The 24,026-nt window shown below is 49.4% G+C and overlaps 1 protein-coding gene across 1 annotated transcript in view; it reads left to right on the forward strand.

Moving 5' to 3' along the window:
* The window catches only part of LOC115118610 (high affinity choline transporter 1-like), a 68,412-nt gene extending 46,296 nt beyond the window's left edge, over positions 1-22,116 (forward strand). The window contains exons 6-10 of the mRNA XM_065003526.1: positions 7,156-7,299; positions 16,073-16,226; positions 16,321-16,538; positions 17,587-17,757; positions 18,051-22,116. Of these exons, the coding sequence (XP_064859598.1) occupies positions 7,156-7,299; positions 16,073-16,226; positions 16,321-16,538; positions 17,587-17,757; positions 18,051-18,434 (1,071 nt within the window). The 3' untranslated portion in view covers positions 18,435-22,116. The remainder of the gene's footprint in view (positions 1-7,155; positions 7,300-16,072; positions 16,227-16,320; positions 16,539-17,586; positions 17,758-18,050) is intronic.
* Positions 22,117-24,026: the final 1,910 nt, after the last annotated feature.

Consider the following 24,026-nt stretch of genomic DNA (forward strand, 5'->3'; position numbering starts at 1 on the left):
GGAGGACATGTATGTGTCAGCTTTCTACCGTAGGTTGGAGGACATGTATGTGTCAGCTTTCTACCGTAGGTTGGAGGACATATATGTGTCAGCTTTCTACCGTAGGTTGGAGGACATGTATGTGTCAGCTTTCTACCGTAGGTTGGAGGACATGTATTAGTCAGCGTTCTACCGTAGGTTGGAGGACATGTATGTGTCAGCTTTCTACCGTAGGTTGGAGGACATGTATTAGTCAGCGTTCTACCGTAGGTTGGAGGACATGTATGTGTCAGCTTTCTACCGTAGGTTGGAGGACATGTATGTGTCAGCGTTCTACCGTAGGTTGGAGGACATGTATTAGTACAGCTTTCTACCGTAGGTTGGAGGACATGTATTAGTCAGCTTTCTACCGTAGGTTGGAGGACATGTATGTGTCAGCTTTCTACCGTAGGTTGGAGGACATGTATGTGTCAGCTTTCTACCGTAGGTTGGAGGACATGTATTTGTCAGCTTTCTACCGTAGGTTGGAGGACATGTATGTGTCAGCTTTCTACCGTAGGTTGGAGGACATGTATGTGTCAGCTTTCTACCGTAGGTTGGAGGACATGTATGTGTCAGCTTTCTACCGTAGGTTGGAGGACATGTATGTGTCAGCTTTCTACCGTAGGTTGGAGGACATGTATGTGTCAGCTTTCTACCGTAGGTTGGAGGACATGTATGTGTCAGCTTTCTACCGTAGGTTGGAGGACATGTATGTGTCAGCTTTCTACCGTAGGTTGGAGGACATGTATGTGTCAGCTTTCTACCGTAGGTTGGAGGACATGTATGTGTCAGCTTTCTACCGTAGGTTGGAGGACATGTATGTGTCAGCTTTCTACCGTAGGTTGGAGGACATGTATGTGTAGTCATGCTTTCGTAGGTTGGAGGACATGTATGTGTCAGCTTTCTACCGTAGGTTGGAGGACATGTATGTGTCAGCTTTCTACCGTAGGTTGGAGGACATGTATGTGTCAGCTTTCTACCGTAGGTTGGAGGACATGTATGTGTCAGCTTTCTACCGTAGGTTGGAGGACATGTATGTGTCAGCTTTCTACCGTAGGTTGGAGGACATGTATGTGTCAGCTTTCTACCGTAGGTTGGAGGACATGTATGTGTCAGTCGTAGGTTGGAGGACATGTTGTCAGCTTTCTACCGTAGGTTGGAGGACATGTATGTGTCAGCTTTCTACCGTAGGTTGGAGGACATGTATGTGTCAGCTTTCTACCGTAGGTTGGAGGACATGTATGTGTCAGCTTTCTACCGTAGGTTGGAGGACATGTATGTGTCAGCTGTTCTACCGTAGGTTGGAGGACATGTCTGTGTCAGCTTTCTACGTAGGTTGGAGGACAGGTTGGAGGACATGTATGTGTCAGCTTTCTACCGTAGGTTGGAGGACATGTATGTGTCAGCTTTCTACCGTAGGTTGGAGGACATGTATGTGTCAGCTTTCTACCGTAGGTTGGAGGACATGTATGTGTCAGCTTTCTACCGTAGGTTGGAGGACATGTATGTGTCAGCTTTCTACCGTAGGTTGGAGGACATGTATGTGTCAGCTTTCTACCGTAGGTTGGAGGACATGTATGTGTCAGCTTTCTACCGTAGGTTGGAGGACATGTATGTGTCAGCTTTCTACCGTAGGTTGGAGGACATGTATGTGTCAGCTTTCTACCGTAGGTTGGAGGACATGTATGTGTCAGCTTTCTACCGTAGGTTGGAGGGTACAGCAGCTTTCTACCGTGTTGGAGGACATGTATGTGTCAGCTTTCTACCGTAGGTTGGAGGACATGTATGTGTCAGCTTTCTACCGTAGGTTGGAGGACATGTATGTGTCAGCTTTCTACCGTAGGTTGGAGGACATGTATGTGTCAGCTTTCAGCTTTCTACCGTAGGTTGGAGGACATGTATGTGTCAGCTTTCTACCGTAGGTTGGAGGACATGTCTGTGTCAGCTTTCTACCGTAGGTTGGAGGACATGTTGTCTACCGTAGGTTGGAGGACATGTATGTGTCAGCTTTCTACCGTAGGTTGGAGGACATGTATGTGTCAGCTTTCTACCGTAGGTTGGAGGACATGTATGTGTCAGCTTTCTACCGTAGGTTGGAGGACATGTATGTGTCAGCTTTCTACCGTAGGTTGGAGGACATGTATGTGTCAGCTTTCTACCGTAGGTTGGAGGACATGTATGTGTCAGCTTTCTACCGTAGGTTGGAGGACATGTATGTGTCAGCTTTCTACCGTAGGTTGGAGGGTATGTGTCACAGGTTGGAGGACATGTATTGTCAGCTTTCTACCGTAGGTTGGAGGACATGTATGTGTCAGCTTTCTACCGTAGGTTGGAGGACATGTATGTGTCAGCTTTCTACCGTAGGTTGGAGGACATGTATGTGTCAGCTTTCTACCGTAGGTTGGAGGACATGTATGTGTCAGCTTTCTACCGTAGGTTGGAGGACATGTATGTGTCAGCTTTCTACCGTAGGTTGGAGGACATGTATTGTCAGCTTTCTACCGTAGGTTGGAGGACATGTATGTGTCAGCTTTCTACCGTAGGTTGGAGGACATGTATGTGTCAGCTTTCTACCGTAGGTTGGAGGACATGTATGTGTCAGCTTTCTACCGTAGGTTGGAGGACATGTATGTGTCAGCTTTCTACCGTAGGTTGGAGGACATGTATGTGTCAGCGTTCTACCGTAGGTTGGAGGACATGTATGTGTCAGCTTTCTACCGTAGGTTGGAGGACATGTATGTGTCAGCTTTATACCGTAGGTTGGAGGACATGTCTGTGTCAGCGTTCTACCGTAGGTTGGAGGACATGTCTGTGTCAGCTTTCTACCGTAGGTTGGAGGACATGTCTGTGTCAGCTTTCTACCGTAGGTTGGAGGACATGTATTTGTCAGCTTTCTACCGTAGGTTGGAGGACATGTATGTGTCAGCTTTCTACCGTAGGTTGGAGGACATGTATGTGTCAGCTTTCTACCGTAGGTTGGAGGACATGTATGTGTCAGCTTTCTACCGTAGGTTGGAGGACATGTATGTGTCAGCTTTCTACCGTAGGTTGGAGGACATGTATGTGTCAGCTTTCTACCGTAGGTTGGAGGACATGTATGTGTCAGCTTTCTACCGTAGGTTGGAGGACATGTATGTGTCAGCTTTCTACCGTAGGTTGGAGGACATGTATGTGTCAGCGTTCTACCGTAGGTTGGAGGACATGTCTGTGTCAGCTTTCTACCGTAGGTTGGAGGACATGTATGTGTCAGCTTTCTACCGTAGGTTGGAGGACATGTATGTGTCAGCTTTCTACCGTGGAGGTTGGAGGACATGTATGTGTCAGCTTTCTACCGTAGGTTGGAGGACATGTATGTGTCAGCTTTCTACCGTAGGTTGGAGGACATGTATGTGTCAGCTTTCTACCGTAGGTTGGAGGACATGTATGTGTCAGCTTTCTACCGTAGGTTGGAGGACATGTATTAGTCAGCGTTCTACCGTAGGTTGGAGGACATGTATGTGTCAGCTTTCTACCGTAGGTTGGAGGACATGTATGTGTCAGCTTTCTACCGTAGGTTGGAGGACATGTATTAGTACAGCTTTCTACCGTAGGTTGGAGGACATGTATTAGTCAGCTTTCTACCGTAGGTTGGAGGACATGTATGTGTCAGCTTTCTACCGTAGGTTGGAGGACATGTATGTGTCAGCTTTCTACCGTAGGTTGGAGGACATGTATTTGTCAGCTTTCTACCGTAGGTTGGAGGACATGTATGTGTCAGCGTTCTACCGTAGGTTGGAGGACATGTATTGTCAGCTTTCTACCGTAGGTTGGAGGACATGTATGTGTCAGCTTTCTACCGTAGGTTGGAGGACATGTATGTGTCAGCTTTCTACCGTAGGTTGGAGGACATGTATGTGTCAGCTTTCTACCGTAGGTTGGAGGACATGTATGTGTCAGCTTTCTACCGTAGGTTGGAGGACATGTATGTGTCAGCTTTCTACCGTAGGTTGGAGGACATGTATGTGTCAGCTTTCTACCGTAGGTTGGAGGACATGTATGTGTCAGCTTTCTACCGTAGGTTGGAGGACATGTATGTGTCAGCTTTCTACCGTAGGTTGGAGGACATGTATGTGTCAGCTTTCTACCGTAGGTTGGAGGACATGTATGTGTCAGCTTTCTACCGTAGGTTGGAGGACATGTATGTGTCAGCTTTCTACCGTAGGTTGGAGGACATGTATGTGTCAGCTTTCTACCGTAGGTTGGAGGACATGTATGTGTCAGCTTTCTACCGTAGGTTGGAGGACATGTATGTGTCAGCTTTCTACCGTAGGTTGGAGGACATGTATGTGTCAGCTTTCTACCGTAGGTTGGAGGACATGTATGTGTCAGCTTTCTACCGTAGGTTGGAGGACATGTATGTGTCAGCTTTCTACCGTAGGTTGGAGGACATGTATGTGTCAGCTTTCTACCGTAGGTTGGAGGACATGTATGTGTCAGCTTTCTACCGTAGGTTGGAGGACATGTATGTGTCAGCTTTCTACCGTAGGTTGGAGGACATGTCTGTGTCAGCTTTCTACCGTAGGTTGGAGGACATGTATGTGTCAGCTTTCTACCGTAGGTTGGAGGACATGTATGTGTCAGCTTTCTACCGTAGGTTGGAGGACATGTATGTGTCAGCTTTCTACCGTAGGTTGGAGGACATGTATGTGTCAGCTTTCTACCGTAGGTTGGAGGACATGTCTGTGTCAGCTTTCTACCGTAGGTTGGAGGACATGTATGTGTCAGCTTTATACGGTAGGTTGGAGGACATGTATGTGTCAGCTTTCTACCGTAGGTTGGAGGACATGTATGTGTCAGCGTTCTACCGTAGGTTGGAGGACATGTCTGTGTCAGCTTTCTACCGTAGGTTGGAGGACATGTATGTGTCAGCTTTCTACCGTAGGTTGGAGGACATGTATGTGTCAGCTTTCTACCGTAGGTTGGAGGACATGTATTAGTCAGCGTTCTACCGTAGGTTGGAGGACATGTATGTGTCAGCTTTCTACCGTAGGTTGGAGGAAATGTATTAGTCAGCGTTCTACCGTAGGTTGGAGGACATGTATGTGTCAGCTTTCTACCGTAGGTTGGAGGACATGTATGTGTCAGCTTTCTACCGTAGGTTGGAGGACATGTATTTGTCAGCTTTCTACCGTAGGTTGGAGGACATGTATGTGTCAGCGTTCTACCGTAGGTTGGAGGACATGTATTAGTACAGCTTTCTACCGTAGGTTGGAGGACATGTATGTGTCAGCTTTCTACCGTAGTTTGGAGGACATGTATGTGTCAGCGTTCTACCGTAGGTTGGAGGACATGTATGTGTCAGCTTTCTACCGTAGGTTGGAGGACATGTATGTGTCAGCTTTCTACCGTAGGTTGGAGGACATGTATGTGTCAGCGTTCTACCGTAGGTTGGAGGACATGTATGTGTCAGCTTTCTACCGTAGGTTGGAGGACATGTATGTGTCAGCTTTATACGGTAGGTTGGAGGACATGTATGTGTCAGCGTTCTACCGTAGGTTGGAGGACATGTATGTGTCAGCTTTCTACCGTAGGTTGGAGGACATGTATGTGTCAACTTTCTACCGTAGGTTGGAGGACATGTATTAGTCAGCGTTCTACCGTAGGTTGGAGGACATGTATGTGTCAGCTTTCTACCGTAGGTTGGAGGACATGTCTGTGTCAGCTTTCTACCGTAGGTTGGAGGACATGTATGTGTCAGCTTTCTAACGTAGGTTGGAGGACATGTATGTGTCAGCTTTCTACCGTAGGTTGGAGGACATGTATGTGTCAGCGTTCTACCGTAGGTTGGAGGACATGTATTAGTACAGCTTTCTACCGTAGGTTGGAGGACATGTCTGTGTCAGCTTTCTACCGTAGGTTGGAGGACATGTATGTGTCAGCGTTCTACCGTAGGTTGGAGGACATGTATTTGGGGGAGTGCAGTGAAAACAGTGGGAGCTACTTAACCTGTTGCTTCTACACGGGACGCTTGCGTCCCAACTAGAGCTCTGGAAATGCAAATGCGCTACGCTAAATGCTAATAGTATTAGTTAAAACTCAAAAGTTCATTAAAATACACATGCAGGGTATCGAATTAAAGCTACACTCGTTGTGAATCCAGGCAACAAGTCAGATTTTTAAAATGCTTTTCGGCGAAAGCATGAGAAGCTATTATCTGATAGCATGCAACACCCCAAAAGACCCACAGGGGACGTAAACAAAATAATTAGCATTTCGGCGTTACACAAACCGCACAATAAAATAGAAAACATTCATTACCTTTCACCATCTTCTTTGTTGGCACTCCTAGATGTCCCATAAACACTATTTGGGTCTTTATTTCGATTAAATCGGTCCATATAAAGCCTAGATATCGTTATATGTAGACTGTGTGATAAACTAAAAAAACATCGTTTCAAAAATGTAACGTCATTTTTTTTTATTCAAAAAGTCGATGATAAACTTTCACAAAACACTTCGAAATACGTTTGTAATGCAACTTTAGGTATTAGTAAACGTTAATAAGCGATAAAATTCATCAGGAGGCGATGTAAAGATCATTAGCCGGTCCTAGACCGGAGGAAATACGGTGTCCTGTATGTGTTTGACCAAGAAAAAACTCGAAGGGAAATGACAAGACTCTAGACACCGTGTGGAAGCTGTAGGTACTGCAACCTCAGTCAATTAATTGTGGTTCACGTTTATCAATGGGTTCAAGTAGCGCATGGATATATTTTCCCATTTTCAGTGATCAGTTTTTCCTGTGCTTTTCGATGTAAATGCCGTTCTGGTAAAGCCACAGCAGTGATTTAACCAGTTTTTTAAACGTCTGAGTGTTTTCTATCCACACAGACTAAGCAAATGCATATACTATATTCCTGGCATGAGTAGCAGGGCGCTGAAATGTTGCGCGATTTTTAACAGAATGTTCAAAAAAGTAGAGGGTCGACTTAAGAGGTTAACTTGTAATGTTCTGGAAGTAGAATACTCACTGATCCTCATGTTGTTGTTACAGTGGATCTGTTATGATGACCAACCCTAACTCCTCCTCCACTCCTCCCTTCCCATCCCCTTGCATCACCCTCTCCCCCCCTCACCTCTACTCTCCTCTCACAGTGGATCTGTGTGCCATTTATGATGACCAACCCAAACTCCATGGACATCACACTGACCGCATTCAACGAGACGTTCCAGGCCCCCTGGGTCGGCAAGCTGGAGCTTAGAGACGCGGGGAAGTGGATTGACGACTTCATGGTCCTGGTGAGTGACCGAAAACACACAGACGCACGCACAGACGTAGGTACACACACAAGTATCATAGGTACAGCTGCTAACTTGCAAACCACATGGTTTGCCACATGAGGGGCAGGTGAATTCTCCTCTCTGGGAGCCCCTGCTGCACCATGGTATAGCCGTGCCATTCCATTCTCCTCTAGAGAGCCCCTGCTGCACCATGGTATAGCCGTGTCATTCCATTCTCCTCTAGAGAGCCCTTACTGCACCATGGTATAGCCGTGTCATTCCATTCTCCACTAGAGAGCCCCTGCTACACCATGGTATAGCCGTGCCATTCCATTCTCCTCTAGAGAGCCCTTACTGCACCATGGTATAGCCGTGCCATTCCATTCTCCTCTAGAGAGCCCTTACTGCACCATGGTATAGCCGTGCCATTCCATTCTCCTCTAGAGAGCCCCTGCTGCACCATGGTATAGCCGTGCCATTCCATTCTCCTCTAGAGAGCCCTTACTGCACCATGGTATAGCCGTGTCATTCCATTCTCCTCTAGAGAGCCCTTACTGCACCATGGTATAGCCGTGTCATTCCATTCTCCTCTAGAGAGCCCTTACTGCACCATGGTATAGCCGTGCCATTCCATTCTCCTCTAGAGAGCCCTTACTGCACCATGGTATAGCCGTGCCATTCCATTCTCCTCTAGAGAGCCCTTACTGCACCATGGTATAGCCGTGCCATTCCATTCTCCTCTAGAGAGCCCTTACTGCACCATGGTATAGCCGTGCCATTCCATTCTCCACTAGAGAGCCCCTGCTGCACCATGGTATAGCCGTGCCATTCCATTCTCCTCTAGAGAGCCCCTGCTGCACCATGGTATAGCCGTGCCATTCCATTCTCCACTAGAGAGCCCTTACTGCACCATGGTATAGCCGTGCCATTCCATTCTCCTCTAGAGTGCCCTTACTGCACCATGGTATAGCCGTGCCATTCCATTCTCCTCTAGAGAGCCCCTGCTGCACCATGGTATAGCCGTGCCATTCCATTCTCCACTAGAGAGCCCTTACTGCACCATGGTATAGCCGTGCCATTCCATTCTCCTCTAGAGAGCCCTTACTGCACCATGGTATAGCCGTGCCATTCCATTCTCCTCTAGAGAGCCCCTGCTGCACCATGGTATAGCCGTGCCATTCCATTCTCCTCTAGAGAGCCCTTACTGCACCATGGTATAGCCGTGCCATTCCATTCTCCTCTAGAGAGCCCTTACTGCACCATGGTATAGCCGTGCCATTCCATTCTCCTCTAGAAAGCCCCTGCTGCACCATGGTATAGCCGTGGCATTCCATTCTCCTCTAGAGAGCCCCTGCTGCACCATGGTATAGCCGTGTCATTCCATTCTCCTCTAGAGAGCCCCTACTGCACCATGGTATAGCCGTGCCATTCCATTCTCCTCTAGAGAGCCCCTGCTGCACCATGGTATAGCCGTGCCATTCCATTCTCCTCTAGAGAGCCCTTACTGCACCATGGTATAGCCGTGCCATTCCATTCTCCACTAGAGAGCCCTTACTGCACCATGGTATAGCCGTGCCATTCCATTCTCCTCTAGAGAGCCCCTGCTGCACCATGGTATAGCCGTGTCATTCCATTCTCCTCTAGAGAGCCCTTACTGCACCATGGTATAGCCGTGCCATTCCATTCTCCACTAGAGAGCCCTTACTGCACCACGGTATAGCCGTGCCATTCCATTCTCCTCTAGAGAGCCCTTACTGCACCATGGTATAGCCGTGCCATTCCATTCCATTCTCACCATGGTATAGCCGTGCCATTCCATTCTCCTCTAGAGAGCCCTTACTGCACCATGGTATAGCCGTGCCATTCCATTCTCCTCTAGAGAGCCCCTTACTGCACCATGGTATAGCCGTGCCATTCCATTCTTCTAGAGAGCCCCTGCACCATGGAGAGCCATTCCATTCTCCTCTAGAGAGCCCCTACTGCACCATGGTCCATAGCCGTGCACCATTCCATTCTCCTCTAGAGAGCCCCTACTGCACCATGGTATAGCCGTGCCATTCCATTCTCCTCTAGAGAGCCCTACTGCACCATGGTATAGCCGTGCCATTCCATTCTCCTCTAGAGAGCCCCTGCTGCACCATGGTATAGCCGTGCCATTCCATTCTCCTCTAGAGAGCCCCTACTGCACCATGGTATAGCCGTGCCATTCCATTCTCCTCTAGAGAGCCCCTGCTGCACCATGGTATAGCCGTGCCATTCCATTCTCCTCTAGAGAGCCCTTACTGCACCATGGTATAGCCGTGCCATTCCATTCTCCTCTAGAGAGCCCTTACTGCACCATGGTATAGCCGTGTCATTCCATTCTCCACTAGAGAGCCCCTGCTGCACCATGGTATAGCCGTGTCATTCCATTCTCCTCTAGAGAGCCCCTGCTGCACCATGGTATAGCCGTGCCATTCCATTCTCCTCTAGAGAGCCCCTGCTGCACCATGGTATAGCCGTGTCATTCCATTCTCCACTAGAGAGCCCCTGCTGCACCATGGTATAGCCGTGTCATTCCATTCTCCTCTAGAGAGCCCCTGCTGCACCATGGTATAGCCGTGCCATTCCATTCTCCTCTAGAGAGCCCCTGCTGCACCATGGTATAGCCGTGTCATTCCATTCTCCTCTAGAGAGCCCTTACTGCACCATGGTATAGCCGTGTCATTCCATTCTCCTCTAGAGAGCCCCTGTTGCACCATGGTATAGCCGTGCCATTCCATTCTCCTCTAGAGAGCCCCTGTTGCACCATGGTATAGCCGTGCCATTCCATTCTCCACTAGAGAGCCCTTGCTGCACCATGGTATAGCCGTGCCATTCCATTCTCCACTAGAGAGCCCCTGCTGCACCATGGTATAGCCGTGCCATTCCATTCTCCTCTAGAGAGCCCTTACTGCACCATGGTATAGCCGTGCCATGCTGCACCATGGTATAGCCGTGCCATTCCATTTTCCTCTAGAGAGCCCCTGCTGCACCATGGTATAGCCGTGCCATTCCATTCTCCTCTAGAGAGCCCTTACTGCACCATGGTATAGCCGTGCCATGCTGCACCATGGTATAGCCGTGCCATTCCATTCTCCTCTAGAGAGCCCTTACTGCACCATGGTATAGCCGTGCTATTCCATTCTCCTCTAGAGAGCCCCTGCTGCACCATGGTATAGCCGTGCCATTCCATTCTCCTCTAGAGAGCCCCTGCTGCACCATGGTATAGCCGTGCCATTCCATTCTCCACTAGAGAGCCCCTGCTGCACCATGGTATAGCCGTGCCATGCTGCACCATGGTATAGCCGTGCCATTCCATTCTCCTCTAGAGAGCCCCTGCTGAACCATGGTATAGCCGTGCCATTCCATTCTCCACTAGAGAGCCCTTACTGCACCATGGTATAGCCGTGCCATTCCATTCTCCACTAGAGAGCCCTTACTGCACCATGGTATAGCCGTGCCATTCCATTCTCCTCTAGAGAGCCCCTGTTGCACCATGGTATAGCCGTGTCATTCCATTCTCCACTAGAGAGCCCCTGCTGCACCATGGTATAGCCGTGTCATTCCATTCTCCTCTAGAGAGCCCCTGCTGCACCATGGTATAGCCGTGCCATTCCATTCTCCTCTAGAGAGCCCTTACTGCACCATGGTATAGCCGTGCCATTCCATTCTCCTCTGGGAGCCCCTGCTGCACCATGGTATAGCCGTGTCATTCCATTCTCCTCTCTGGGAGCCCCTGCTGCACCATGGTATAGCCGTGTCATTCCATTCTCCTCTCTGGGAGCCCTTACTGCACCATGGTATAGCCGTGCCATTCCATTCTCCTCTAGAGAGCCCCTGCTGCACCATGGTATAGCCGTGCCATTCCATTCTCCACTAGAGAGCCCCTGCTGCACCATGGTATAGCCGTGCCATTCCATTCTCCTCTAGAGAGCCCTTACTGCACCATGGTATAGCCGTGCCATTCCATTCTCCTCTAGAGAGCCCTTACTGCACCATGGTATAGCCGTGCCATTCCATTCTCCTCTAGAGAGCCCCTGCTGCACCATGGTATAGCCGTGCCATTCCATTCTCCTCTAGAGAGCCCCTGCTGCACCATGGTATAGCCGTGCCATTCCATTCTCCTCTAGAGAGCCCCTGCTGCACCATGGTATAGCCGTGCCATTCCATTCTCCTCTAGAGAGCCCCTACTGCACCATGGTATAGCCGTGCTATTCCATTCTCCTCTAGAGAGCCCCTGCTGCACCATGGTATAGCCGTGCCATTCCATTCTCCACTAGAGAGCCCCTGTTGCACCATGGTATAGCCGTGCCATTCCATTCTCCTCTAGAGAGCCCCTGCTGCACCATGGTATAGCCGTGCATTCCATTCTCCTCTAGAGAGCCCTTACTGCACCATGGTATAGCCGTGTCATTCCATTCTCCTCTAGAGAGCCCCTGCTGCACCATGGTATAGCCGTGCCATTCCATTCTCCTCTAGAGAGCCCTTACTGCACCATGGTATAGCCGTGCCATTCCATTCTCCTCTAGAAAGCCCCTGCTGCACCATGGTATAGCCGTGCCATTCCATTCTCCTCTAGAGAGCCCTTACTGCACCATGGTATAGCCGTGCCATTCCATTCTCCTCTAGAAAGCCCCTGCTGCACCATGGTATAGCCGTGCCATTCCATTCTCCTCTAGAGAGCCCTTACTGCACCATGGTATAGCCGTGCCATTCCATTCTCCTCTAGAGAGCCCCTGCTGCACCATGGTATAGCCGTGCCATTCCATTCTCCTCTAGAGAGCCCCTGCTGCACCATGGTATAGCCGTGTCATTCCATTCTCCTCTAGAGAGCCCCTGCTGCACCATGGTATAGCCGTGCCATTCCATTCTCCTCTAGAGAGCCCCTGCTGCACCATGGTATAGCCGTGCCATTCCATTCTCCTCTAGAGAGCCCCTGCTGCACCATGGTATAGCCGTGTCATTCCATTCTCCTCTAGAGAGCCCTTACTGCACCATGGTATAGCCGTGCCATTCCATTCTCCACTAGAGAGCCCTTACTGCACCACGGTATAGCCGTGCCATTCCATTCTCCTCTAGAGAGCCCTGCTGAACCATGGTATAGCCGTGCCATTCCATTCTCCTCTAGAGAGCCCCTGCTGCACCATGGTATAGCCGTGCCATTCCATTCTCCTCTAGAGAGCCCCTGCTGCACCATGGTATAGCCGTGTCATTCCATTCTCCTCTAGAGAGCCCTTACTGCACCACGGTATAGCCGTGTCATTCCATTCTCCTCTAGAGAGCCCCTGCTGCACCATGGTATAGCCGTGCCATTCCATTCTCCTCTAGAGAGCCCTTACTGCACCATGGTATAGCCGTGCCATTCCATTCTCCTCTAGAGAGCCCTTACTGCACCATGGTATAGCCGTGCCATTCCATTCTCCTCTGGGAGCCCCTGCTGCACCATGGTATAGCCGTGTCATTCCATTCTCCTCTCTGGGAGCCCCTGCTGCACCATGGAATAGCCGTGTCATTCCATTCTCCTCTCTGGGAGCCCTTACTGCACCATGGTATAGCCGTGCCATTCCATTCTCCACTAGAGAGCCCCTGCTGCACCATGGTATAGCCGTGTCATTCCATTCTCCTCTCTGGGAGCCCCTGCTGCACCATGGTATAGCCGTGTCATTCCATTCTCCTCTCTGGGAGCCCTTACTGCACCATGGTATAGCCGTGCCATTCCATTCTCCACTAGAGAGCCCCTGCTGCACCATGGTATAGCCGTGCCATTCCATTCTCCTCTAGAGAGCCCTTACTGCACCATGGTATAGCCGTGTCATTCCATTCTCCTCTCTGGGAGCCCTTAATGCACCATGGTATAGCCGTGCCATTCCATTCTCCACTAGAGAGCCCCTGCTGCACCATGGTATAGCCGTGCCATTCCATTCTCCTCTAGAGAGCCCTTACTGCACCATGGTATAGCCGTGCCATTCCATTCTCCTCTAGAGAGCCCCTGCTGCACCATGGTATAGCCGTGCCATTCCATTCTCCACTAGAGAGCCCCTGCTGCACCATGGTATAGACGTGCCATTCCATTCTCCTCTAGAGAGCCCTTACTGCACCATGGTATAGCCGTGCCATTCCATTCTCCTCTAGAGAGCCCTTACTGCACCATGGTATAGCCGTGCCATTCCATTCTCCTCTAGAGAGCCCCTACTGCACCATGGTATAGCCGTGCCATTCCATTCTCCTCTAGAGAGCCCCTGCTGCACCATGGTATAGCCGTGTCATTCCATTCTCCTCTAGAGAGCCCCTGCTGCACCATGGTATAGCCGTGCCATTCCATTCTCCTCTAGAGAGCCCCTGCTGCACCATGGTATAGCCGTGCCATTCCATTCTCCTCTAGAGAGCCCTTACTGCACCATGGTATAGCCGTGCCATTCCATTCTCCTCTAGAGAGCCCTTACTGCACCATGGTATAGCCGTGCCATTCCATTCTCCTCTAGAGAGCCCCTGCTGCACCATGGTATAGCCGTGCCATTCCATTCTCCTCTAGAGAGCCCTTACTGCACCATGGTATAGCCGTGCCATTCCATTCTCCTCTAGAGAGCCCTTACTGCACCATGGTATAGACGTGCCATTCCATTCTCCTCTAGAGAGCCCCTGTTGCACCATGGTATAGCCGTGCCATTCCATTCTCCTCTAGAGAGCCCTTACTGCACCATGGTATAGCCGTGCCATTCCATTCTCCACTAGAGAGCCCCTGCTGCACCATGGTATAGCCGTGTCATTCCATTCTCCTCTAGAGAGCCCTTACTGCACCATGGTATAGCCGTGCCATTCCATTCTCCTCTAGAGAGCCCCTGTTGCACCATGGTATAGCCGTGTCATTCCATTCTCCTCTAGAGAGCCCCTACTGCACCATGGTATAGCCGTGTCATTCCATTCTCCTCTAGAGAGCCCCTGCTGCACCATGGTATAGCCGTGTCATTCCATTCTCCTCTAGAGAGCCCTTACTGCACCATGGTATAGCCGTGCCATTCCATTCTCCTCTAGAGAGCCCCTGTTGCACCATGGTATAGCCGTGTCATTCCATTCTCCTAGAGAGCCCCTCTAGAGAGCCCCTACTGCACCATGGTATAGCCGTGTCATTCCATTCTCCTCTAGAGAGCCCCTGCTGCACCATGGTATAGCCGTGCCATTCCATTCTCCTCTAGAGAGCCCTTACTGCACCATGGTATAGCCGTGCCATTCCATTCTCCTCTAGAGAGCCCTTACTGCACCATGGTATAGCCGTGCCATTCCATTCTCCTCTAGAGAGCCCCTGCTGCACCATGGTATAGCCGTGCCATTCCATTCTCCTCTAGAGAGCCCTTACTGCACCATGGTATAGCCGTGCCATTCCATTCTCCTCTAGAGAGCCCCTGCTGCACCATGGTATAGCCGTGCCATTCCATTCTCCTCTAGAGAGCCCTTACTGCACCATGGTATAGCCGTGCCATTCCATTCTCCTCTAGAGAGCCCCTGCTGCACCATGGTATAGCCGTGCCATTCCATTCTCCTCTAGAGAGCCCCTGCTGCACCATGGTATAGCCGTGTCATTCCATTCTCCTCTAGAGAGCCCCTGCTGCACCATGGTATAGCCGTGTCATTCCATTCTCCTCTAGAGAGCCCTTACTGCACCATGATATAGCCGTGCTATTCCATTCTCCTCTAGAGAGCCCTTACTGCACCATGGTATAGCCGTGCCATTCCATTCTCCTCTAGAGAGCCCCTGCTGCACCATGGTATAGCCGTGCTATTCCATTCTCCACTAGAGAGCCCCTGTTGCACCATGGTATAGCCGTGCCATTCCATTCTCCTCTAGAGAGCCCTTACTGCACCATGGTATAGCCGTGCCATTCCATTCTCCTCTAGAGATCCCTTACTGCACCATGGTATAGCCGTGCCATTCCATTCTCCTCTAGAGAGCCCTTACTGCACCATGGTATAGCCGTGCCATTCCATTCTCCACTAGAGAGCCCCACAAATGTTCTTTAAAATGTTGGCAGACTCACCATGTGGCCGCGATGCAGAGGAATGCAATCCCACTTCCTGATTACAATTGTAGGGGTGTGGCTAATTAAGGCACATTCATTCTACAGTCTTTTAATGTGTATGTGCCGGGAGTGTCATCAAAACCGGGACCAACATTCAGATCAGCATGTTTCCATTTAATAACAGAACAACTCAAGATGATATATTGAAGTCCTAGTGTTGAAGAATTACAAAAGTCATTATGCGGCAGGGTAGCCTAGTGGTTAGAGTGTAGAGGCGGCAGGATAGCCTAGTGGTTAGAGTGTAGAGGCGGCAGGGTAGCCTAGTGGTTAGAGTGTAGAGGCGGCAGGGTAGCCTAGTGGTTAGAGTGTAGAGGCGGCAGGGTAGCCTAGTGTTGGACTAATAACCGGAAGGTTGCAAGTTCAAATCCCTGAGCTGACAAGATTAAAAATCTGTCGTTCTGCCCCTGAACAGGCAGTAAACCCACTGTTCCTAGGCCATCATTGAAAATAAGGATTTGTTCTTAACTGACTTGCCTAGTTAAATAAAGGTTAAAAAAAATCACTTGGACTTGACCTCTATATTCTCTAAATGACAAAACAGACACCTTGATGAAGGTGTAGGACAATACACATTGGTGTAATTTAATAATGGCCTCATTAAAGGCTTTTTAAAATGTCAAACCCACACGGGTGGCTGGACGTGGATTTGTTTATGCCACTTAGCACCTGTTAGTGAGGAGATGTTGTGTTCTCAGGCTCTGGGAGGCCTGGCCTATCAGGCCTTCTACCAGAGGATCCTATCAGCGTCGTCCTACACCCAGGCTCAGGTCACCTGCTTCGCCTCCTCAGCTTTCTGCCTGGTGCTGGGCATCCCGTCTGTCTTGGTGGGGGCTGTCGCTGCATCCACAGGTAACACACACACACGCGCACCACACGCACCACACACACACAATAAAAAGGTTATTTCACAAACTGGACTAATGTTTATTTATGTGTTGTTCAGACTGGAACCTGACTAGCTATGGTTCTCCGACCCCATACGAGCGTGGCCAGGCCGGGTCCATCCTCCCCATTGCCCTGCAGTACCTCACCCCCTCCTACGTCTCCATCATCGGCATCGGGGCCGTCGCTGCCGCCGTGATGTCATCCATGGACTCCGCCCTCCTCAGCTCCGCCTCCATGTTCTCCTCCAACATCTACAAGAACATCATCAGGAATCAGGTCGGAGAACGTTACAAAACGTCACTTCATTGTTGTTTCAACATTACTTCAACGTCACAAAACCCATCAGTGGACTTTTTTTTATTTTTATGACGTTATTGTGACGTTAGAAAGTCATCCTAAGGGCTCTTAAAATGTCACAAACACCAACAAGTCATCATAAAACGTCACAGAACCACCGAAACGTCCCCAAATGACCAAACTCAGACAAACATCAACACCACTAGCATACATTGAGACAGAAAACAGACTGTTGGCAAAACAACCACAATCCTGTTATAGCAAGCACTTCTATTTTGACACACTCACATGTATGAAAACACACACACACACGCACACACACACACACACACACACACACACAGAGGAGACAGAGGATTTAATATTTTTTGGAGGGTTTTGAATTAAAATGCATTTTGGGAAATGTGTTTTTCGTTCCTGTTTTTCCCTGTTACAGCATCATTCTCTTTCTGACCAGACAGCATCATCCTCTTTCTGACCAGACAGCATCATCCTCTTTCTGACCAGACAGCATCATCCTCTTTCTGACCAGACGGCATCATTCTCTTTCTGACCAGACGGCATCATTCTCTTTCTGACCAGACGGCATCATCCTCTTTCTGACCAGACAGCATCATTCTCTTTCTAACCAGACAGCATCATCCTCTTTCTGACCAGACAGCATCATTCTCTTTCTGACCAGACAGCATCATCCTCTTTCTGACCAGACAGCATCATCCTCTTTCTGACCAGACGGCATCATTCTCTTTCTGACCAGACAGCATCATCCTCTTTCTGACCAGACGGCATCATCCTCTTTCTGACCAGACGGCATCATCCGCTTTCTGACCAGACGGCATCATCCGCTTCCTGAATTCATGTATTTTGTTTCTCCTAACCACTGTGCCTCAATCTTGGATCTGTCTTGATCTGTGCTGACCACTGTGCCTCCATGTTGGATCTGTGCTGACCACTGTGCCTCCATCTTGGATCTGTCTTGGTCTGTGCTGACCACTGTGCCTCCATCTTGTGTCTCTCTCTCCTCCAGGCCTCAGACAGGGAGATACAGTGGGTGATCCGTACCTCGGTGGTGGTGTGTGGCCTGGCGGGGACGGCCCTGACCTTCCTGGATAACAGTGTTCTGGTTTTCTGGCTGGTGGGCGTCGACATGTCATACACAATCATGTTCCCACAGCTTGTCTGTGTCCTCTTCTTCAAGGTAGGGCTGGATGAGTGGGTGAGCATCACAGGAGGCTGCTGAGGGGAGAACGGCTCATAATAATGGCCCAATCGGAGCAAATGGACTTGCATCAAACACCTGTAAACCGTGTGTTTGATACCATTCCACCCATTCCGCTCCAGCCATTACCACCAGCACGTCCTCCCTAATTATAGTGCCACCAGCCTCCTGTGGTGGATGTGTGTAGAGATTATTTGTGAATTCTGCATGTCGTGATATCAATCTACAGTATCTATTCATCTATCTAGTGATTGGTTCATTCATTCCGCTAGGTGTCCAACGGCTACGGTGCCAGTGTGGGGTATCTCCTAGCGTTGGTCCTCCGTATCCTGAGTGGGGAACCCCTCATCAACCTTCCCCCTGTCATCCACTTCCCTGGGTTCAGGAAGGACGCGGAGGGCGTGATGACACAGTTCTTCCCGTTCCGTACCACCATCATGTTGACGTCTCTCTGCTCCATCCTCGTCGCCTCCGGCGTCACCTCCGTCATCTTCAACAAGGGCCTGCTGTCGGAGAGGTGGGACGTGTTTCAGATCAAGAGGTCGCAGGCCAAAGTGACAGCGCTGACCAGGCTGAAGAAAGAAGAGAGTAAAAAGGACTGCGTGGAGGCCAAGGAGGCGGTGGTGAACAAGCAGCTTCTGGACACCAGCTGCTGAACAGAGGGGGACGATGGAAACTGAGGACGGCCATGGGTGGATGAGTGGGTGAGCATCACAGGAGGCTGCTGAGGGGCCATGTTGAGGCAAAGGGTTTTGTTTGGTCGGGCGGACATTTTGTGTTTCTGCTGAGGACTATTTTGGAGACAGGAGGATGGTCGAAAAACACGCAACAACAACAACAACAACAACAGAAAGAACACCCATTATGACATCATAAAGCATTGTGTTGCTGGTAAAAAAATGACCAGATACTCGACAGTTTCCAGTGACCCCGGCTAGTTACACAAAAACAATGTCGCGAGGACCAACGGCAGCTCTGGGAGAGACGTTCTAATGAACGGCATTTCCTGTTCCACAAGGGGTGGAGTTTTATTTTGTCTGACTTTCTTTATTGCGACAAATGACCGAAACTGTGTTTTTTTCAAATCAACGATGATTTTGCCGAATAACTTTTAAAAGGTACACACGGGGGCACGTGATGTCATCACATAACTATAAAGCAGTTCATACCCTACGGTTCATTCTAAATGCCTACTGCTTGCTAAATCTATTTTTTAAACTACAACGTTTTTTTATGTTTATTTGCAGGGAAAAGGATTGTCTTGACTTTCAAGAAAGCCTGAATTGCCCTCGCTTTGCTTTTCTGATTGGCTGGATGCAAGTTTCACCATCCAATTATTACAGATCTACAGGAGTGGACGTTTCACCGTGGCAACAACTAGGCACATGAGAATGATTAAAATATGGCAACTATTAGTCAATTCTCACGCAAAATGTGTTGTTGTAGGTGTGACCTCACTACGTCCAGTTGTTATCAACACAATACATTTGAATGGAAACACACCTTAACAGGCATCTGTCTTCTAGTCCAACTTTCTAAATCTCGACAAAAGTTCATGGACATTTTTTTTTTGGGTGTTTGTTTATGTTTTGTGGGTCAGTTTTGACACTGTGATTTGGGGGGTGAAGGGTAGAGACTGAGAAACAACTATCCGATTGATCCTCCTTGAATATAACTTTTATACTGTAATTCTGGCTCCCTAGTGGCTGTATCACATCCGGCCGTGATTGGACGGCACACAGTTGTCCCAGCGTCGTCCGGGTTTGGCCGGGGGAGGCCGTCATTGTAAATAAGAATTTGTTCTTAACTGACTTGCCTAGATATATAAAGGTAAAACATAAAATCTGGGGTGACCAGAAGCCCCAGTCTTAAAAGCAGCCATTTTGTTGGTTTGTGTGTGTTGTGTGATAAATCTGGCAATTTAGTACGACTGCACACAACAACAAAAACTCAAGAATGCTAGATAATCCTCTCCACCCCCCTCCTCTTTCTCCTTCACCTCTCTCCCCCTCTCTGGCCAGATTCAGCAACGCAAACAAAACCTGTTTTCTAAGAGGTTTTTGTAGTATAGTTGTGTTCTATGGTTCTATATGCAGAGCTGTGGTTTACATGGAGGTTCAACCTCTTTTTCTTTGTGTGTTTTTTATTTTAATTTTCATACCAAACAAAGTGTTGTACAGAGAGAACCTATCTATTTCTGAACTCCAAATTTACAAGCCCCTAATTCCTAGGGCCCTACACCCTAGCTCCTTTAAACTAGGGCCCTCCACCCTAGCCGCTTTAAAGTAGGCCCCTACAGTCTAGCCCCTTTAAACTAGGCCCCTACAGTCTAGCCTCTTTAAACTAGGGCCCTACACCCTAGCCCCTTTAAACTAGGCCCCTACACCCAACCCCTTTAAACTAGGCCCCTACACCCTAGCCCCTTTAAACTAGGCCCCTACAGTCTAGCCCCTTTAAACTAGGGCCCTACACCCTAGCCCCTTTAAACTAGGGCCCTACACCCTAGCCCCTTTAAACTAGGGCCCTACAGTCTAGCCCCTTTAAACTAGGGCCCTACAGTCTAGCCCCTTTAAACTAGGGCCCTACACCCTAGCCCCTTTAAACTAGGGCCCTACACCCTAGCCCCTTTAAACTAGGGCCCTACAGTCTAGCCCCTTTAAACTAGGGCCCTACACCCTAGCCCCTTTAAACTAGGGCCCTACACCCTAGCCCCTTTAAACTAAGGCCCTACAGTCTAGCCCCTTTAAACTAGGGCCCTACACCCTAGCCCCTTCAAACTAGGCCCCTACACCCTAGCCCCTTTAAACTAGGGCCCTACACCCTAGCCCCTTTAAACTAGGGCCCTACACCCTAGCTCCTTTAAACTAGGGCCTGACACCCAAACCCCTTTAAACTAGGGCCCTACATCCTAGCCCCTTTAAACAAGGCCCCACACCCTAGCCCCTTTAAACTAGGGCCCTACAACCTAGCCCCCTTAAACTAGGGCCCTACACCCTAGCCCCTTTAAACTAGGGCCCTACACCCTAGCCCCTTTAAACTAGGGCCCTACACTCTAGCCCCTTTAAACTAGGGCCCTACACTCTAGCCCCTTTAAACTAGGGCCCTACACTCTAGCCCCTTTAAACTAGGGCCCTACACTCTAGTCCCTTTAAACTAGGGCCCTACACTCCAGTCCCTTTAAACTAGGGCCCTACCCTCTAGCCCCTTTAAACTAGGGCCTTACAGTCTAGCCCCTTTAAACTAGGGCCCTACACCCTAGCCCCTTTAAACTAGGGCCCTACACCCTAGCCCCTTTAAACTAGGGCCCTACAGTCTAGCCCCTTTAAACTAGGTCCCTACACCCTAGCCCCTTTAAACTAGGGCCCTACACCCTAGCCCCTTTAAACTAAGGCCCTACAGTCTAGCCCCTTTAAACTAGGGCCCTACAGTCTAGCCCCTTTAAACTAGGTCCCTACACCCTAGCCCCTTTAAACTAGGGCCCTACACCCTAGCCCCTTTAAACTAAGGCCCTACAGTCTAGCCCCTTTAAACTAGGGCCCTACACCCTAGCCCCTTCAAACTAGGCCCCTACACCCTAGCCCCTTTAAACTAGGCCCCTACACCCTAGCCCCTTTAAACTAGGGCCCTACACCCTAGCCCCTTTAAACTAGGGCCCTACACCCTAGCCCCTTTAAACTAGGGCCTGACACCCAAACCCCTTTAAACTAGGGCCCTACATCCTAGCCCCTTTAAACAAGGCCCCACACCCTAGCCCCTTTAAACTAGGGCCCTACAACCTAGCCCCCTTAAACTAGGGCCCTACACCCTAGCCCCTTTAAACTAGGGCCCTACACCTAGCCCCTTTAAACTAGGGCCCTACACTCTAGCCCCTTTAAACTAGGGCCCTACACTCTAGCCCCTTTAAACTAGGGCCCTACACTCTAGCCCCTTTAAACTAGGGCCCTACACTCTAGTCCCTTTAAACTAGGGCCCTACACTCCAGTCCCTTTAAACTAGGGCCCTACCCTCTAGCCCCTTTAAACTAGGGCCTTACAGTCTAGCCCCTTTAAACTAGGGCCCTACACCCTAGCCCCTTTAAACTAGGGCCCTACACCCTAGCCCCTTTAAACTAGGGCCCTACAGTCTAGCCCCTTTAAACTAGGGCCCTACACCCTAGCCCCTTTAAACTAGGGCCCTACACCCTAGCCCCTTTAAACTAAGGCCCTACAGTCTAGCCCCTTTAAACTAGGGCCCTACAGTCTAGCCCCTTTAAACTAGGTCCCTACACCCTAGCCCCTTTAAACTAGGGCCCTACACCCTAGCCCCTTTAAACTAAGGCCCTACAGTCTAGCCCCTTTAAACTAGGGCCCTACACTAGCCCCCAAACTAGGCCCCTACAGCCCCTTCAAACTAGGGCCCTACACCCTAGCCCCTTTAAACTAGGGCCCTACACCCTAGCCCCTTTAAACTAGGGCCCTACACCCTAGCCCCTTTAAACTAGGGCCTGACACCCAAGCCCCTTTAAACTAGGGCCCTACACCCTAGCCCCTTTAAACTAGGGCCCTACACCCTAGCCCCCTTAAACTAGGGCCCTACACCCTAGCCCCTTTAAACTAGAGCCCTACACCCTAGCCCCTTTAAACTAGGGCCCTACAGTCTAGCCCCTTTAAACTAGGGCCCTACAGTCTAGCCCCTTTAAACTAGGGCCCTACACCCTAGTCCCTTTAAACTAGGGCCCTACACCCTAGCCCCTTTAAAATAGGGCCCTACCTCCTAGCCCCTTTAAACTAGGGCCCTACACCCTAGCCCCTTTAAACTAGGGCCCTACACCCTAGCCCCCTTAAACTAGGGCCCTACACCCTAGCCCCTTTAAACTAGGGCCCTACACCCTAGCCCCTTTAAACTAGGGCCCTACAGTCTAGCCCCTTTAAACTAGGGCCCTACACCCTAGCCCCCTTAAACTAGGGCCCTACACCCTAGCCCCTTTAAACTAGGGCCCTACACCCTAGCCCCTTTAAACTAGGGCCCTACACCCTAGCCCCTTTAAACTAGGGCCCTACAGTCTAGCCCCTTTAAACTAGGGCCCTACACTCTAGTCCCTATGCCTTAGCTTCTACTACTTAGCCCCTACATCTTAGCCCCTATACGTCAAACTCATTCCACGGAGGGCAGAGTGTCTGCAGGTTTTCGCTGCTGCCTTGTACTTGACTGATGAATTAAGGTCACTAATTAGTAAGGAACTCCCCTCACCTGGTTTCCGAGGGCTTAATTGAAAGGAAAAACCTAAAACCAGCAGACAACGAGGCCCTCCAGAGAATGAGTTTGACACCCCTGTCCTAGACACTCCTATGGATCTCATATAAGCATCACGGTGACGCTTTCATCTGGCCTTTTTATGATTGGCTGGGTGGAACTGTTACCCTAATGCTTCCACCAATCAGATCCTCTCAGATCTACAGTAGTGGCCAGGAGGGAGGGGCTACAGTGCCTGATTTGGAATTCAGAATGTTTGAGTGACAGTTGTAGAAGGGATCTATTATATAGTTTCCTTGATTTCATTGGAAATACATTTTTCACTTTACCTGACATTGACTGTATCACAAAGCGACACCATATGTATATGTGTATGTATATATATATATATATATATATATATACACAGCACCAGTCAGACGTTTTGGACACACCTACTCATTCAAGAGTGTTTTCTTTATTTGTACTATTTTCGTCATTGTAGAATAATAGTGAAGACGTCAAAACTATGGAATAACACATATGGGATCATGTATATTCTTCAAAGTAGCCACCCTTTGCCTTGATGACAGCTTTGCACACTCTAGGCATTCTCTCAACCAGCTTCATGAGGTAGTCACCTGGAATGCATTTCAATTAACAGGTGTGCCTTGAGGCAGTCTATACTATTAACCAGGATCCAGTTTCTGATTAACTTAGCCTTAAGATGCTTTTTTTTGGGACATCGGCTCCTGGACCCAAAGGGCTCTGGTCTAAAGTAGTACACTACATAGTGAATAGGGTACCTTTTGGGACACAACCAGTAAGAACAGACATGCTTTAGCTAGTTATTGAATGATGTGTTTCGTTTCCCTGAGACATGAACAGAACTGATACAGCACTGAGGACCCTGCGGACGGACGACCAGGCCTCTTTTTATACGTGTGAATTGTGATTTGTAATATACTCTTGCACTGTACAGTCTTCGCTTTAGATATTATGAAGTATATATTATATACCGCTTTATCAAAGAGCAA

This window comes from Oncorhynchus nerka, linkage group LG18 (assembly GCF_034236695.1).
Source record: "Oncorhynchus nerka isolate Pitt River linkage group LG18, Oner_Uvic_2.0, whole genome shotgun sequence".
Taxonomy (NCBI): domain Eukaryota; kingdom Metazoa; phylum Chordata; class Actinopteri; order Salmoniformes; family Salmonidae; genus Oncorhynchus; species Oncorhynchus nerka.